At 46.8% G+C, this 19277-nt stretch overlaps 1 protein-coding gene across 1 annotated transcript in view; it reads right to left on the bottom strand.

Moving 5' to 3' along the window:
• Window positions 1-15580: 15580 nt before the first annotated feature.
• Window positions 15581-19277, bottom strand: part of LOC120929493 (retinol dehydrogenase 7-like) — a 37463-nt gene continuing 33766 nt past the window's right edge. The window contains exon 5 of the mRNA XM_040340976.1: window positions 15581-15863. Within this exon, the coding sequence (XP_040196910.1) occupies window positions 15646-15863 (218 nt within the window). The 3' untranslated portion in view covers window positions 15581-15645. The remainder of the gene's footprint in view (window positions 15864-19277) is intronic.

The raw sequence follows: 19277 nt of genomic DNA, 5'->3' as shown, positions 1-19277 counted from the left end.
AAATTACACCATCCATGTTAAAGTATGGCCGTCGTTCCCGCGTCGAATTTTAATTATTATTTTTTTTGCGTAAGACGTCCGGGAATACGAAAGTACGTTACGCATGTCGCCGTTCGAAAAACACGTCGGGGAGCTGTAATTTCACGCAAAGCACGGCGGGAAATTTCCTAACGGAGCATGTGCAGAACGTTCGGCGCGGGAACGCGCCTAATTTAAATGGTACACGCCCCATTTGAATTAGGCGGGCTTGCGCCGGACGCATTTACGTTACACAGCCGCAAGTTTAAAGGCAAGTGCTTTGTGAATCAAGCACTTGCGCTGAAAACTTGCGGCGGTGTACCTGAATCTGCCCCATAATGACTTAGTAAAGATAAAAACTATTTATTTTCGAAGGAAGATGATTATGTCCCTCTGTGACTATAATAAGCCTCCTATGGTTCATTTAATAAGGTTGTGTATAGTGTCAGTGTAGTGTGAATATAGTGATAGTGCAGCGTGAGTGTAGTGCGACCTTCCTTTTTTACTTTAGTGGCAGTTTAGTGTGAATATATTGATAATGCAACGTGAGTGTGGTCCGAATGTTCATTTTTACTGTAGTGTCAGTTTAGTGTTTCAGGGCAGGTTACCTGCAGTATATTGAAGTGTGTCTGTCAGTGTAGAGTGTCAGGGCAGTTTTACTGCAGTATATTAAAGTGCGTTAGTGCATGTTTACTGCAATATATTAAACTGCATTAGTGCATGTTTACTGCAGTATATTGAAGTGCATTAGCACAATTTTACTGCAGTATACTGAAGTATGTTAGTGCGCGTTTGCTGCAGTATATTGAAGTGCGTTCGTGTATGTTTACTGCAGTATATTGAAGTGTGTTAGTGCATGTTTACTGTAGTATATTGAACTGTGTTAGTGAACGATTACTGCAGTATATTGAAGTGTGTTAGTGCACGTTTACTGCAGTATATTAAAGTGCATTAGTGCATGTTTACAGCGGTATATTAAAATGCATTAGTGCACGTTTACTACAGTATATTGAAGTGTGCTAGTACACTTTTATGGCAGTTTTTTGAGGTGCATTAGTGCACTTTTACTGCAGTATATTGAAGTGTGTTAATACACTTTTACTGCAGAAAAGTTAGTGCACTTTTAACACAATGGCCCGGATTCACATACATCGGCGCATATTTATGCCGCCATAGCGTATCTCCTTTGCGCTACGCCGACGCAGCACAGAAAGGGCAAGTATGGAATTCAGAAAGCCAGTGCTCCCCAAGCTGCGTCGGCATGGCTTAGATTTCGAAGGCGTAAGCCGGCGTAGGTGGAAGTGGGTGTGACCCCATGCAAATGATGGTCCGAGCGTGGAGCAGTGTTTTATGAGTGTATCATGAACGGCGCATGCGCCGTGACGCGGACGTATGACCGCACCCCTGTGCGCATGCTCACAACTACGCTGGCGCAACTTCCTGGGATACGCCGGCCCACCGGCTTACGCCGAGCGCATAAATACGCCCAGCCATGCGCCCGTCCAGCGTTAAAGTACATCCGTTTGCTTGTTTCCCCCCCTGGAGCAAAGCACTTTTGTTGAGCCATGGCAGCTGCTAAGGAGAGGAGGAAGAGAAATTTCTCTGTGGAAGAGAGGGCTATCCTGATATCGGCAATAGCCAAATATGATGTGTACCTCCATGGTGCCCACAGTGCCAGGACCAGCAGGGCACGCAAGAGGGAGATCCTGGAGAAGCTCACCCTGGATGTCAATGCCCTTGGGTATGAGGCCTGGACCCCCGATGATATAAATGAGAAGATAAATGATATGAGACATCCGGGATAAGCTGGCCAGTATGAGGAGGCACGTCAGGGGCACGGGAGGAGGACCAGCCTCATCTCTGAGGTTGACTGATGAGGAGGAGGTCATCGCCAGCTGTCTGGAGCGGGAGCAGGTGGAGGGCATTGAGGGCTTTGACTCCAGTGACCAGGACTTGAGGACAGGTAAGTGTGTTTTATCCCCCATTCGGTGTGTAGCATGTGAGGGGGTGGAAGGGAACATGTGACAAGTGTGTGGGTCCACCACAGATGTGCTGGAGAGAGCTGGGCCATCTGCTGCCGGTGTCCAACCCATGCCATCCCCGAAACATCCTGTGCCTCAGCCTGACCCCCTGGGAAGCCCGGTAATATTGGTGGAGGGGAGTGCCCACACCTCTCCTCTAGAGGTTGTTGAGGAGGAGACGGTGGATCTGGAGGAATGCCTCTATTATGAGGAGGCTTCCACCTTCCCTGGACCCTCAGACACCTCCCCGCCCATCAGGGGAACCCCCTCCAGGGCTACCCCATCCAGGGGAACCCCCTCCCGGGCTACCCCCTCCAGGTCTACCCCTTCAAGGGCTACCCCCTCCAGGTCTACCCCGTCCAGACAGGCACAAGCCTCTCCATCCCCCAGGAAGGCTATATGAAAGACCAAGAAGGGCTGCAGAGGGAGCAGGCCTGGCAGACACGCCATATGGGTGCTCTAGCCGATGACCTGCGCCATGTGGCAGACAGCCTGGCCTCCTCGGCCAAGACCCAGGCTGAATGCACACTGGCTGTGCAGCAGTGCCTCACGCAGCAGGCTGAGCAGAGCAGCTCCATCTCTGACAGCCTTCAGGATGTGAGCGCTAACTGCGCTGCCATGGTGACCTGCATGGGTGACTAAGCCCAGACCCTGGAGGGCATGCGGCAGCACATGGTGGCAGGGGGTCCCTCACCATCTGGTGACCTGGGCTCTAATGTGCAGGACAGCTTTTTATATGCCTATATTCATTTACTTGATGTAAGTAGGTTTTTATTATTTTAATAAATATATTTTTGGACGTATTACGCTATGTGCAGCTTTCTCTCTGCATGACATGCCACTGGTTTCCTGCTACGGTCCAAGAGTTTTGTCAGTATCGAGTTTACCATATCCCTCCGTGGAGTTACTATTGAAGGATACACGCTGTACATCTATTGATCCTGTGTTGTGACCATACTCCTTGGATATCCTGCTGCAATCTTTAAATAACGCTGTTATTTATATGTGTTCTGGTAAGCCCCAGTCCATGTGGTGGCGGCCCACTTAACCATTTGTGCACCGGGTGTTGTTTGTCCCAAGAAACTTCAAAGTTATTTGGACTTTAAATATATCACACTACTATGTTTATTTCACTAAGGATTTGAGGGACATTATTTTTCTTTTGGATATTTATTCACTACAATATTTGTGTCTACACAAAGTTTTGAGTGTCATTTAATAGATTGGCGCGATTTTTTCTTTTTCTTATATTGTTTGTGTTATGACACGTTATTGCGGCCTTTTTCCATATTCACTTATTTAATCACGTTGTTTTGGTTTGGGGATTCCAGTATGGAGTCAGGAGATGGGGCCCAAGTGCATATGCCGAGTCACCTGGAAGGGAAAAGACAGGAGGATGTCAGCCGTGCATGTGCCCCTCATGATGTATGCACATTGAAGTGCGTTAGTGCACTTTTACAGAAGTATATTGAAGTGTGGCATCAGGGCTGAATCTGAAGATGCGATACACCTCCGATTTCCCCATGCCAAAGACGTTCATGCACGTTCGGTATATCCTCTCCCGTTCCCTCCTCTGTGCCTGTGGTCACAGTAGTGCTATGACCATGGCTGCCCCTGGCATGTTGGCATACAGATGTGTTGTCCTGCAAGTGTTGTTGCTCAGCTCGTCCGTAATGGTGCTGCTGCAGCTGCTCTCCAGCTGACCTGTGTACGTCTGTTGCTGAGTTACACCTGCTTTATGAGGAATAACTTTAGGCCGGAGGTACAACTTACGCGCACTTAGCGTAGCCTGCGCCGGGCGCATGTACGTTCGTGAATCGCCGTATCTCCCTCATTTGCATATTTGAATAGAAAATCAATGGGAGCGCCAGATGTGTCCAGCTTAAATATGCGCCCACGATACGCAGGCGTAGGCAAGTTACGTCGGTCGGATTAAGCCTATTTTCAGGCGTATCTAGTTTTGTGGGCCAGGCGCACAGATACGACGGCGCATATTTGCACTTACGCGGCGTATCTCGAGATACGTCGGCGCAAGTGCTTTGTGAATCCGGGCCTATATATTGAAGTGCTATAGTGCATTTTTACTGCAGTATATTGAAGTGCATTAGTGCAGTTTTACTGCAGTATATTGAATTGCATCAGGGTACTTTTACAGCTGTATATTGAAGTGCATCAGTGCACCTTTCTGGCAGTATATTGAAGTGTGTTAGTGCACGTTTACTGCAGTATATTGAAGTGCATTAGTGCTTAGTGCATGTTTACAGCAGGATATTAAAAATGCATTAGTGCACGTTTACTGCAGTATATTAAAGTGTGTTAGTACACTTTTTTGGCAGTTTTTTTAGGTGCATTAGTGCACTTTTACTGCAGTATATTGAAGTGTGTTAATACACTTTTACTGCAGAATATTGAAGTGCGTTAGTGCATTTTTACTGCAGTATATTGTATTGCGTTAGTGCACTTTTACCGCAGTATATTGAAGTGCATTAGTGCAGTTTTACTGCAGTATATTGAATTGCGTTAGTGCACTTTTAATGCAGTATATTGAAGTGCATCAGGGTACTTTTATGGAAGTACATTGAAGTGCGTTAGTGCACTTTTACAGAAGTATATTGAAGTGTGCCAGTGCAGTTTTAGTGCAGTATATCATAATGTGTCAGTGAAGTGTGTCTGTGTAGAAAGTACTCAAGTTAAAGTGCAGTAAACACCACTTTCCATTTTTTAAAGTGCATCCAAGTATACATTTCCCGATCTCTATTAAATTTCAGTAATAAGCCCCCCATCATTTCTGAGAGACCAACAAAGAGAGGCAGACGTTCCTATGACACTATGAGGGGTCAAGCAGCGTCTGTGTCCTCAGCCAGGGCATCATTTCCTCTGTTTAGTGATGTTGCTCATTCTATCCAGCAACAGCATGCAAAGGAGGTGGTGGACTGGCTTACTAAACCATCCTCATCCTCTATCACCCAAGCACAAACTAGTGCGCAGTCCACCGCAGCTGCCAGAGCGGCTTATTTTGTCTCCTTGTCCACAGCTACTTCTGCCATAGCCCCTGCATCATGCATGGAGAAGTTAGCTAAGTTATTTGAACACAGCATCAGCCACTTGCTCCTTGACGATGCACAGGCATTACTTGATTCTGATGTTGAGGAAGGTAGGAACATGAGCTTAAAGAGAGGGGTGAGCACTGGTAAACAACAAATTGGCAGTCATGTTATCCCAGCTGCAGCATATTGCCAAGTTGGCTCCAGTGAAGATGAGGATGGAGGGAATGATGATAAGGTCACTGCGAAAAGACCTGAGAATTTGTGGCTTCACTATTGGTTGGTAACTCTCCTTGACCACCGTTATAAGGGCAAAGTCTTGAAACTCATCCTGTCCTCACAGAGGGAGCAGAGGATGAAATATGTTGAGGACACCTTAAAGACGAGTTTATGTAATGCCTGTCCAGACTCTGCTAGGTTACAGTCTCATAAAAAGGCTAGTTTTGAGGCTGGTCAAGAGAGGAGAAGTGGAGAAGGGGCCCCGTCAGTGATACATTTTAAAAATATTTTAGTTCTCGGCGCCCAGGGCTGTCATCTTTCATATCCCACCGACAGCATCTGCATTATATGGTGGGAGATTATCTGGGGGCGAAACCAGATATGGAGCGATTTCCAGTTGACGATCCACTGGGTTATGAAAATAGACCACTGGCCAGAACTTGTCCAGTACGCAATTGAGCTGCTGGGCTGCCCTGCATTCAGTGTGCTTTCCAAACAGGCATTCAGATTTTGTGACAGATAAAAGTGCGTGCCTGTCCACAGACTCCATTGACCGACTGACATTTATCAAAGTGACTGTATGTAAACTCACTGCAAAGTATATTCCCATGGGCAATACGTTTAAAAGGCTAAAAATAAAACCTATGTGGCTTACGGCCAAAGTTAAAATGGCTATAAATAAAAAGAAAATAGCTTTTAAAAAATTAAAAACAAAGGAACGTTATCATCGTTTAAATGTTACAAAGATTATATAAGAATATGTGAAAAGGAAATCAAGGGTGCAAAATTCAAAACAAAGGACAGATTGCAAAAGATAGAAGGACAAACTCCTAAAAATTCTTCAAATATTTTAATAGTAAAAAGGTCAGGTCTGAGCATGTAGGCCCTTATAACAAATAATCTAGAGTGGGTGATTGGGGATAAAGAGAAGGCAAGTTTATTAAAATACTTTCTTCAGCTCTGTGTATACGAAGAAGCATGGGGGAGCTCATGTTCATAATGAGAGTGGTGGTGACACAGCCCCAAATGATCCACAATGGCTCCATAGTGATATGGTCCAGAAATATTTAGACAGAATAAAGCTGGATAAAGTGGATCCTAAAAGAATTGAGCTCTGTCATTTCAAGGCCATTGTTTCTAAAATTTAGGGGCTCATAAATGACTGGAATGGTACCACTGGATTGGCGTAGGGTAAAGCAGTGCCCATATTTAAAAAGGGTTCAACGTCTTTATCAATTAACGACTTAACTTCTATAGTCGGGAAGATACTTGAGAGTTTAAAAGGAGGTAAGTCAAACCTTGGACAGAGGAGTGGCTGTGGATGTGGTATACTTGGATTTTGCAAAAGTGTTTGACACAGTTCCCCACACACATCTAATGTGTAAGGTAAAGTCTACAGGCTTGGAAAGATCCATTTGTAAATGAAAACTGGCTAAAAGACAGAATTTAGAGAGTAGTGGTTAATGATTCTTACTCTGAATGGTGTAAGGTTATTAGTGGTGTACTGTGCTGTTCTCCTTATAGTTATTTGTACATTGCATTCTTAATTTTTATTTCTCCATGTTTGTTTTCATGCATTTCTTTCACTGCTGCCATCTGCTGGCCAGAATTTGCATGCCACACACGTCTCTGTTTTGGTTAGTAAAGTTTTTTGTATTCGGAGGCGTGGACTCTTGCTGGGCAGGTCTCTTCACTGGGAGCAGCCATTTTCAGTTTTTCTCCTCATGGCTGTGTGACTAGACACTCCACATTTTTGGGCTCGAGAAGGCATCAGTTTTTGACCACGCAGAAGTCAGCAGTAGTTAGCAGCAGCTCAGCAGCCACAGCAGCTAGCCTCAGGACATATTCTAACAAGTCAGCATTGATACCACTACTACAGAACAGTATTGTATCACCGTTTGTTGTCTTATCTGGATTGAATAAACGCACGCTGATTTCATCTTCATGTCTGAGTCTGGATCCATCTAACCTGAACATCTGCCGGTCCTGTCTGCCCCACTGCTTGGATACGAAGGTAAGAAGTCACACAGCTATTATCAGTTATACCTTCATTCGCCTTCATGTGGGAACAGAACAGTCAAAAACTGCCTTAATGTCCACACCCCAGTCACAGATTCCCTCAGAGTTACCACACTAAGGAATCTCCCTTGTAACAGGCCCATCTGCAGCGAATCTGCCGGCTACAGTGCATGTTCCACAAGTCTCAGGGCAAGCACCGCATGTCCACAGTATCTTTACTGTTGCCTGAAAGCCCTCCACAACTCATCAAGCCGTTTTCTATATCCCATATCAACCTTTGCTCGCATAGCAGAACTGTTAACGCACACGGGGTCCCTCTCTAACCTAAACCCCCGCATATCACTTAAAACACCTGAGGATCCTTGCCAGAGTGCCCCAGCGCAGCCGCACTGCAATTTTCAGCCCCCAATTCAAAAGTTTATTTTCTTAAAGAGACAGCGCACCTTAAATCAAAATGGACAAAAAGGACCTTGCACAGTTCCCCAGTGATGAAACAGAGCTAATGCAGCCTGATACTGATCACCAAGAAGTACAGGAAGCAGAACCCACGCTTCCAGCAGACCAAGTCGTGCGACCAAGACGCTCCCTCAAACCGACAATAAAGGTCAGGGAAAACTATCAAACCACAAAAGATGAGCTATGCGATAACCTGGAAGAGCTATGGGAGCGAGTTTCCTCCCTCATGTCAGGACTTAAATCCTCTGGTGATACCTCAAGCTTACAAGTTGGCATCAGGCGGCTGAACACAGCTCATGAAGGATACAAGAGACTGTTCACAAGGTATATAACCTTTCTAAAAACGTTAATAATGATGAAGCCCTTTCAGAACTGAGCAAGGCAGAATCTATAGACATTCAAAGAGACACCATGGTGCTGCTTGCTAAAGATAAAGCGGAACTCCGCATCTCCCATTTGCAAGAAACTAGATCACACAGATCAAATTCATCCAAACATTCCTCTCGGTCATACAGATCATCGTGCTCAAGAAGCTCAACCCTAAGCGACAGACTACTAGAGGCCCCCATAAATGCAGAGCAATCCAAAGCCAGACGTTCCTTCACTGAAAAAGAAGCTCTGGCAAAAGCAGAAGCACAGGCCAAGAGGGCAGACGCAGAAGCAGAGGCCAAGAGGGCAGACGCAGAAGCAGAGGCCAAGAGGGCAGAAGCAGAGGCCAAGAGGGCAGACGCAGAAGCAGAGGCCAAGAGGGCAGACGCAGAAGCAGAGGCCAAGAGGGCAGACGCAGAAGCAGAGGCTCGAATAAAGATTCTTGAATCAGAGATGGAAGAGGAAGTTGCATTAGCTAAAGTAAGACTACTTGAGCAAGCATTAAGCCAAGGTCTTGATCCAGTCTGCTCACTACCACAGGAGGTAGAAGATTCAGCTTACCGCACCAGCGACTATGTGCTGAAACAATTATCTGCATCACCCCCAGTATGCAGTATCGTCCAAGCTGACAACGCCGAAACCTCAAAGTCATCTCCACCTACAGTGCCAGTGTCACTTACAGCACCCGAGAAATCTGATGGTGTTCACCCAGATGTGCCTTCTCAAGGACAGTTATTACGAAACTACAAAAAGGGCCATCAGGCGTTTCCTGGCCTACCTCCACAGCTCAAGCAGCAGTCCTCACGATCTAGAGAGACTAGATCACAGCTCAACCCTGCAGCAGCATCATTCTACCTGGATGCATCTCACCCTTTCACGCTGCAAAGCCTACACGCCCCGGCGGCACCACAGGTTGTCGTGGCAACAAGCAGTGAGAAATCAGATATGTCTGAATTGGCCAGGATTATGGCGAGCAGAGAGCTAATTAACACAAGTCTCTCAAAATTTGATGACCGTGCAGAGAGCTACAGAGCTTGGAAGGCAACTTTCAAGGCCACCATTGCCAACCTCAAACTAGACGCAGAGAAGGAGCTCAACCTCCTGATCACATGGCTGGGCCCAAGCTCCACAAATCGCATCAAGAGCCTCAGAACTGTCTATGTGGGACAAGCAGAAGCAGGTCTCGCTGCCGCCTGGCAGAGACTCGAACGTACCTTCGGCAGTGCAGAAGCAATAGAGAAGGCCCTATTTAAGAGACTGCAGAACATCCCAAAGATCAATCTTAAGGACGTCCATAAGCTTCAGGATTTGAGTGACTTGCTCATGGAACTAGAGCTTGCCAAAAGAGACCCTCGTCTGATCGGGCTATGCTACCTGGATACAGCCCATGGAGTGAACCCAATTGTCGTGAAACTACCATACAGTCTGCAAGAAAAGTGGGCGGCATCAGTCTCAAGGTACAAAAGGGTGCATGACATCACCTTTCCCCCATTAATTCATTTCTGCAGATTCATTGAAGAACAGTCCCAGATGAGGAATGACCCCAGCCTCGATTTCCTGGAGTTCAACACTACAGCTCCAGCGACACCATCACCAAGGTATGAGAGTGCCATGCATAAACACAGAGACTTTAAGAGCAGCGTGAGTGTTAGAAAGACTAACCTACCATCTTCTGCAGCACCCATGGGTAAACAGTACAATACCTCATCAGGAGACAAGTCCTTCAATCATGAATGTCCCATTCATAAAAAACCACACTCACTGAACAAATGCAGGGGGTTTAGATCCAAACCCATACAGGAGCGCAAGAAGGTCCTCAGCGAGCTTGGGGTATGTTTCAGATGCTGCGCTTCATTGGAGCACATGGCTAAGGACTGTAAATCCATCATCAATTGTGAGGAGTGTCATAGTGAAAGACATGCCTCGGCTATGCACCCAGTTCCACTGCCCAGAGACTCACTAGCTGCCGTCACCACCAGTCCCGCTCCAAGTCATGGCGGGGAGCCCCAGAACCACGCTAACACAGCCGCCGCAGTTTCCTGCTCATGTTCGGAAGTATGTGGCGAGGGCCAGGGTGAGAAATGTTGTGCCCGAATATGCCTAATCAAGGTCTATCCAGAGGGACTACCAGAAAAGGCAGTAAAAATGTATGCCATCATCGATGACCAAAGCAACCGGTTCCTAGCAGGACCAAAATTCTTTGAAGCCTTTGGGATAAAGGGACCATCAGAACCCTACATCTTAAACACCTGCTCAGGCCGCATAGAGACTAGCGGCAGGAGGGCGCAAGGATTCATTGCTTCCCCCATCAGTGGGAATACAGAAATACCCCTACCAACACTGATTGAATGCGATCAAATACCCAACCATAGGGATGAGATTCCTACCCCAGAAGCTGCGTTTCACCAACCGCACCTAAGGCACCTAGCCAACGTTATCCCACCTATGGACAACAATGCTGAGATTCTACTCCTGCTTGGCAGAGACAATCTAAGGGTGAACAAGGTGCGCCAACAGTGTAATGGTCCTGACTACGCACGCATAAGATCTCCATGGTCAATGCCATTATTGGAAGTCGATTAGATTATTATAATGCTTTGTACCTGGGTTTACCTAATAACATCATGCACAAATTACAGCTTATTCAGAATGCCGCTGCGAGGCTACTCACGGGTGTTGGTCGTCGTGACCACATCACGCCATCGCTGAGAGCCCTGCATTGGCTACCCGTGAAGGAACGGGTTCTGTTTAAGACTGGATGCATGGTGCACAGGGCTACCCATGGCAAGGGGCCAGTGTACCTGCAGCAAAAATTCACCAAGTATGTGCCCAACCGTACCTTAAGGTCGGCTAATTTGGAAACTTTGGTGATTCCTAAATTTCGTAAGAAAAAATGCGGAGGGAGGACGAGTGCGGTCCAGGGAGCACAGTTTTGGAACTCCCTGCCTCTAAAATTAAGGCTTGAGAATGATCTTTTTAAGTTCAGGAAGCTTTTAAAAACTGAGCTTTTCAGTCTAGCCTATGGAATTACATAGGTTTTTATAGTTCTTTGATCTGCTACTATTTTAAATTTGATCTGTTCCGCTGCCTGTGTGTGTTTTTTTGGTTGTTGCTGTATTGTTGTTCTCGGCGCATCGAGGCCTACGGGTAACTGACTGCGTTTTGTACTTTTTTGTACTTTTAAGAATTTTAATAAATAAATAAATAAATAATATGCCCAGAGGCTGGACCTGGGATGGGTAGTCATAGGAAATGTATGCCTGGATCAACCAGAAATCGACTCCTTCAAAACGTACGTGCGTGGAGACGGACGCACAACTTGTATTAAGCCGTGTCCTCATCACTATGAAGTGAAAGAGAAGTCTCCAGACCTCGTACAACCACCTGACATCATTTCTCCCTCTTTGCTGACGACTTGGGGAGATCAGTCTTTCGCACAACCAAGGATGATGATAAGGTAGCCTTATCAGTAGAAGACAGAGAGTTCTTTAAAGACGAAACCAATCACTGTGTTTCTCCATTACCCTTCCGAACCACCAGGGTAAGTCTCCCGGACAATCAGGAGCAAGCGCTATCCAGATCTAACTCTCTTCAGCGCACCATGGACAGCAAGCCTGAGACGAGAGAACACATCGTTGTACCATTCGAACTTAATCCAGCAGATCACGCAACCAGGCCTACGTCTATGCATTCCTTTACTAAATCTACTTGGCTTACAGGCCCAGAGTTTCTGCTAGGACGGGCAGACAAATGAGAACAGGAAGTTTACAGCATCCAGGATCCGGATAATGATCCAGAAATCCGCGCCGAAGTTAGCGCATTAGTCACCGAAACAAAGCAGACCTCCAGGCTTGACTGTCATCGTTTTGAACATTTCTCCAGTTGGATGAGACTTGTCAGAACCATTGCAAGGTTAGTGCACATCGCCAGATGTTATCACAATACTCAGAAAGATAAAGATTGTCATGGTTGGCACGTCTGCCATAAACCATTCTCTGCTGAGGACATTTCTCATAGCGAGTCTCTCATAATACGTCATGTCCAGCAGCAGGAATTTAACGTAGAATGGAAGTGCTTGAACAACAGACAGCAGATTCCTATAAAAAGTCCCCTTGCAAACTTAAACCCAATTATGGACAGTTTTGGCCTGCTCAGAGTTGGTGGTCGTTTGAATCAAGCCCACCTATGAGTTGCGGAGCAAAATCCTGTCATTATTCCCAGCAAACATCATATCACCACGTTGCTGATCCGACATTACCACAAAAAGACTGAACACCAGGGCAGACAAATCACTAAGGGCAAGTTAAGGTCTGCGGGTCTTTGGATTATAGGTATGAAGAAACGTGTAGCCCAACTACTGCATGACTGTGTGCACTGTCGTAAAGCCAGAGGAAAACAGCTACACCAACAAATGGCCGACTTGCCCGCGGATAGACTATGCACAGAGCCGCCCTTCACCTACACTGGCCTAGACGTCTTTGGACCATGGATGGTGTCCGCACGTAGAACCCGTGGTGGTCACGCAAACAGTAAACGTTGGGCCGTGCTATTTACTTGCATGAGTGTGCGAGCCGTTCATATAGAGGTGATAGAATCTATGGACACATCCAGCCTCATTAATGCCTTAAGACGGTTCTTCGCCATCAGAGGACCAGTGAAACAGTTGAGGTCAGACCAGGGAAGTAACTTCATCTGCGCCTGTAGAGAACTGAACATCGACACTAAGCCTATCCAAGATAAGTTGGCGGAGAAAGGTTGCACCTGGATTTTTAATCCTCCTCATAGTTCCCACATGGGGGGTTCCTGGGAGAGAATGATCGGGATCTCACGCAACATCTTAAATTCTATGTTGATGGATGTAAACTCTTCAAGACTTACACACGAGACTCTCGTCACTCTTCTCGCTGAAGTTTCAGCTATCATCAATTCAAGACCCCTTGTGCCAGTATCTATGGATCCTGAAACACCAGCCATACTGTCTCCGGCTATTCTACTTACCCAAAAAACGGACAATATGCTCACGCCTAGTGGAGAATTTACCCATGGGAATATCTACCAAAAACACTGGAAACGTGTACAACACCTGGCAGATTACTTCTGGAACAGATGGCGTAAAGAGTATCTCAATGTTCTTCAAGTAAGGAGGAAATGGCAACATCAAAAACCAAACTTGAAAGAAGGAGACCTCGTATTGATGAAGGAGCAACAAACCGAAAGGATCACCTGGCCTATGGGACTAATTACAAAGGTTCTTCCTAGCAAGGATGGCAAGGTCCGAAAGGTGGAGCTGAAGATCTTCAGGAAGGGTGAGCTTAAAACTTTTGCAAGGCTGATTAACAAACTCATTCTAATATTACCCATCGAGAACGTTCCTGAAGGATGAAAAAGGACTGAACTCGAACTTCACAGTTTTACCCGCTATGGGTCAGCCAACCCACTATGTCATGTTTATTGCATTTCACATGTTCTTTGTTACAGGTTGTATTATATTTTTATGGACATTCGTCATAGTGAAATCTCCTTACGTAAATTTCAGACGGGGAGTGTGCTGTTCTCCTTATAGTTATTTGTACATTGCATTCTTAATTTTTATTTCTCCATGTTTGTTTTCATGCATTTCTTTCACTGCTGCCATCTGCTGGCCAGAATTTGCATGCCACACACGTCTCTGTTTTGGTTAGTAAAGTTTTTTGTATTCAGAGGCGTGGACTCTTGCTGGGCAGGTCTCTTCACTGGGAGCAGCCATTTTCAGTTTTTCTCCTCATGGCTGTGTGACTAGACACTCCACATTTTTGGGCTCGAGAAGGCATCAGTTTTTGACCACGCAGAAGTCAGCAGTAGTTAGCAGCAGCTCAGCAGCCACAGCAGCTAGCCTCAGGACATATTCTAACAAGTCAGCATTGATACCACTACTACAGAACAGTATTGTATCACCGTTTGTTGTCTTATCTGGATTGAATAAACCCACGCTGATTTCATCTTCATGTCTGAGTCTAGATCCATCTAACCTGAACATCTGCTGGTCCTGTCTGCCCCACTGCTTGGATACGAAGGTAAGAAGTCACACAGCTATTATCAGTTATACCTTCATTCGCCTTCATGTGGGAACAGAACATGTACCCAGAGGTTCAGTGTTGGGACCCTTACTTTTTAATATCTTTATAAATTATATAGGGTCTGGGATTAAAAGTAAAATTTCTGTCTTTGCAGATGACACCAAGCTATGCAGTGGAATAATGTCTTTACAGCATGTTTCAAATTTACAAGCTAAATTCAATACACCTTCTAATTGGACAACTAAGTGGCAAATGAGGTTTATGTTGATAAATGTAAAGCTATGCAATTAGGGGCTAATGCCACGTAGACACGATCGGTTAAACCGATGAGATTCTATGCATTAAGGTGAAAAACCTTTTGTGCTGCAGCACCCCCCAAGGCCCCTCCTTTTTCTTACCTGAGGCGATCTTTCCAGCGACGGGAACAAACACAGCAGCTCCAGCCGCTGTCTTGGGTCCTCATTGGATAGATTGATGTTAATCAAATCCAGTGACATGCGAGCTGGGGGTGGGGCCAAATACTGTTGTCTGTGTCAATGGATGCAGCAGCGGGACTTGAGAGCGTACCCGCACGATTGCCCCCTTAGAAAGCTGCTCTCTGAGGGGGCACTTGAGAAGAGGAGGAGCCAGGAGCACGGGAACCCCAGAAAAGGTGGATCAGGGAAACTCTGTGCAAAATTATTGCACAGAGGAGGTAAGTACCGTATTTATCGGCGTATATCACGCACTTTTGTGCCCTGAAAATCAGGGCAAAATCGTGGGTGCGCGATATACGCCGATACCCGCTTCCCGCGCCGAGTTTTGAATACTGCGCCGGCATATACCGAGCGCAGTACACTCGGGCAGGCTCGGCCAGTCTCGGCTTCTTCCGCGGTCACGTCCTGGACGTACAGGACGTGAGCGCGACAGTTGCCGAGCCTGCCCGAGTGTACTGCGCTCGGCATATGCTGGCGCAGTATTCAAAACTCGGCGCGGGAAACGAGCGGGGAGGACGCGAGGACGCCGGACCCGCCGAAGAGGACACCGGACCCACCGAAAAGGACACCGGACCCGCCGCAGAAGGACACCCGACGCCGCAGAAGGACACCCGACGACGCAGAAGGACGCCGGACCCGCCGAAGAGGACACCCGAAGCCGCAGAAGGACGCCGGACCCGACGAGGCTGCCGATGGACGCCGCGCAAGACACCAAAACTGTAAGTACAAAAATAACTTTTTTTCCACAGGTTTGGGGGTCACTTTGGGGGTGCGCGGTATACGCGGGAGCGCGTTATACCGCGATAAATATGGTATACCATGTTTGTTATTTAAAAAACAAAACAAAAAAAAAAAAACGTTATAGTCACTTTAATGTTCCTTTGGCAGGCTTAGGTAATGAGTGCTCATATTTATTCATATTATAACATTTTGTTCGTATAATAGCTTAGGACAATCAAATACACAATCACTTTGCCTGTGCTGGTCTAGGCTGTGCAATGGTTAGGAGAAAGTCTAGGATAAAAGTGGGAAAATAGGACAAGGGCAAATATATGAGCGTAGTATCCCAGCCTACAGAATATCGTGTCCATGGATGAACTGCGGACAGAGCGCGCTCTATTGTCTGTGGGACCAGCTGCAGATTGTTGTTGCATACCAGCTTCACTGCATCAATACACTTTAGACCTGAAAAAAATAAGAAAAGCATAAAATATAGTAAAAATTTAAATAACGCATTTGTGGCAAAAAACATGCACTGGCCTTCTGAAATTTCCTTTTATGGTACAAATGTATGCAAGAATATAATTTTAAATGACATTTACCTGTACATGCATTAATGTGAGAGGAACTTAGAATATACTGTGTGTGTGTGTATATATATATATATATATATATATATATATATATATATATATATATATATATATATATATACTGTATATGCAGAGGTTGAAGGGATGGGGGGGTCAGCCTGTTAGTGCTCAGACCATACGCCACACTCTGCATCGAATTGGTCTGCATGGCTGTCGTCCCAGAAAGAAGCTAAAGATGATGCAAAAAAAAAAAAAAACCCAAACAGTTTGCTGAAGACAAGCAGACTAAAGGCATGGGTTACTGGAACCATGTCCTATGGTCTGATGAGACCAAGATAAATGTATTTGGTTCAGATGGTGTCAAGCGTGTGTGGCGGCAGGTGAGGAGTACAAAGACAAGTGTGTCTTGCCTACAGTCAAGCATGGTGGTGGGAGTGTCATGGTCTGGGGCTGCATAAGTGCTGCCGACACTGGGAAGCTACAGTTTATTGAGGAAACCATGAATGCCAACATGTCCTGTGACATACTGAAGCAGAGCATGATCCCCTCCCTTCGGAGACTGCGCCATAAGGCAGTATTACAACATGATAACGACCCCAAACGCACCTCCAAGCAGGGCTTGACAAGATCCGGTCGCCCGGTCGCAATTGCGACAAGAAATTGTAACCTGGCGCCCGGGGAAGCTTAGGCCTGCAGAAGGGCGCAAAGCTGCGGCCTCAATTACCGGCTGGCGCGGACCTGCCACAAAAGCGCAGCGCGAAAGGTGGAGGCGCACGGAGACACAGGATCCTGTGTCTCTGTGCGCCCCCACCTCCCCCGCAGCGCGATCGCGGCGGGCCCGCGCCCGCCGGTAATTGAGGCAGAGGCTTTGCGGCCTTCTGCAGGCCTAAGCTTCATTCTGTGATCTGGTGCCATATTGTGGTGGCCGTTGGCATTACAAGTAAAACAGCAGTTCTAATGTGTTTTTCACTGTTTTTACTGCCATCTTCTTCCTCTAATTAAAACCCCCAAACATTATATATATTTTTTATTCTAACACCCTAGAGAATAAAATGGCGGTCGTTGCAATACTTTCTGTCACACCGTATTTGCGCTGCAGTCTTACAAGCACACTTTTTTGGGGGAAAAAATACACTTTTTATAATTAAAAAATAAGACAACAGTAAAGTTAGCCCATTTTTTTTTTTATATTGTGAAAGATAATGTTATGCCGAGTAAATTGATACCCAACATGTCACGCTTCAAAATTGCGTCCGCTCGTGGAATGGCGACAAACTTTTACCCTTTAAAATCTCCATAGGCGACATTTAAAAAATTCGACAGATTGCATGTTTTGAGTTACAGAGGAGGCCTAGGGCTAGAATTATTGCTGTCGCTCTACCAATCATGGTGATACCTCACATGTGTGGTTTGAATACTGTTTACATGATGTTTACATGATGCGGGCGCTACTCAGGTATGCGTTCGCTTCTGCGCGCAAGCTTGGCGGGACGGACACGTTTTCTGGCTTGGCGGGACGGACACATCTCCAGACCTAAACCCTATTGAGCATCTGTGGGGCATCCTCAAATGGAAGGTATAAAAAAAAAAAATAAGGTTGGGACTTTACATGAGGCATATGATCAACAAACATAGGCCTCCATCCCTATTAATGGATAGAGGAAGGGGAGGTTTTTGGGACTTTAAATGCGTTTTTAGCAATATTTAAGTATATATATATATGAATTTTTTCCCCCATAATAACCAGGTTTAAAGTTACCAATCAAAAAAGCAACAAACCAAACATGTCTAACTGTATGCATTAAAAACAGAGGTTTAGTTGCATGCATTTGCAAATACCTGTGTAAGCTGCAGGCCCCGTCAAGGCACTCTGTGTACTGCAGTCCTAACTATGACCTTTTTAAAGTCTCCTCCGTGGGAGCACAGGTGTACTAATCAATAGATAGGGGGCAGGTGACTGGGGGTAACCCAGTCCTCCTTAAAGGGGCAGGGGCACACCAAACACCCAGCGTATAGAAGCAAAGGTGTCGGTGTGCTACCTGACCATGTGCCTACCTATGGCTGGTTTAACAATAAAGAGCGCTGGAAAAAACGCATGTGTATATACGAAGATATCACAAAAGAATAGCAGGAGTGGAAATATTCATAAAAGACAATACACAAATCATCAATGGTGAATCTGTGGAGGCACTTTATTCCACTCCTGAAACGCATCTCCATCCAGTGGCGGAACTACCGCCATAGCGACCCACGCGGGCGCTGTGGGGCCCGCAGCCGAGTGGGGCCCGGCCCGAAAATCTGACTGCAGTCCCGACCGAGTCTCTCTCTCTCACATCGGTATAATCAGTGGCGGTGAGAGAGAGACTCTGGTCATTACGCTGCGCTGGAGGGAGGAGGTGGTTGCTGCACTGGTTGCTAACGCCTGTGCCGCTTGGCGTGTAGCAACCAGTGACATCACAGCTGCAGTGCACCCCTCCGTGTTCAGTGCTGAAAGCGCGGGAGGATTTCACTTCCTCCTCCTCCTCCTCCAACCTCCGCGCTACAGCTCTGTCTCCTGGGGCCCAACAAAGCTGAGCTCCGACCGAGGCCGCCCCCTGACATAGCAGAGAGGGACACATTTGCAGCAACTGAGAGGGAGAGCAACAGCATCTGAGAACAGCAGCCAACAACAGAGAGTGGTGGCCCCGGTGAGCAGCAGGAGGCTGACTGGAAGGAACAGCGCGAGAGGGAGTGAGAGAGAAGACCTGACCTGAGCAGCAGTGACATCCTCCCAGTCCCAGAGCCTGCACACCTTCCCCCAACGTCTGCTCCAGCTGTGCCTGTCAGCAAGAAGAAACAGGCTGACCGAGGACAGAGGACAAGGATGGTCTGGAGGTAGGTGCATCACACACACCTACCCACAGACAGGGGCTGGGACAGGGTGTACAGGAAGGACTGCAGGCCAGCTTAGGGGGTCAATTTCTCTCTCTCTTCCACCCCCCCTCTCTCTTCCATCCCCTCTCTCTCTCATCCAGCCCCTCTCTCTCTCCCATCCAGCCCCTCTCTCTCCCATCCAGCCCCTCTCTCTCCCATCCAGCCCCTCTCTCTCCCATCCAGCCCCTCTCTCTCTCATCCAGCCCCTCTCTCTCCCATCCAGCCCCTCTCTCTCTCATCCAGCCCCTCTCTCTCCCATCCAGCCCCTCTCTCTCCCATCCAGCCCCTCTCTCTCCCATCCAGCCCCTCTCTCTCTCATCCAGCCCCTCTCTCTCCCATCCAGCCCCTCTCTCTATCATCCAGCCCCTCTCTC

Source organism: Rana temporaria, chromosome 2, assembly GCF_905171775.1.
Source record: "Rana temporaria chromosome 2, aRanTem1.1, whole genome shotgun sequence".
In the NCBI taxonomy this organism is placed as follows: Eukaryota; Metazoa; Chordata; class Amphibia; order Anura; family Ranidae; genus Rana; species Rana temporaria.
This window is presented reverse-complemented; position numbering and strand designations above follow the sequence as displayed.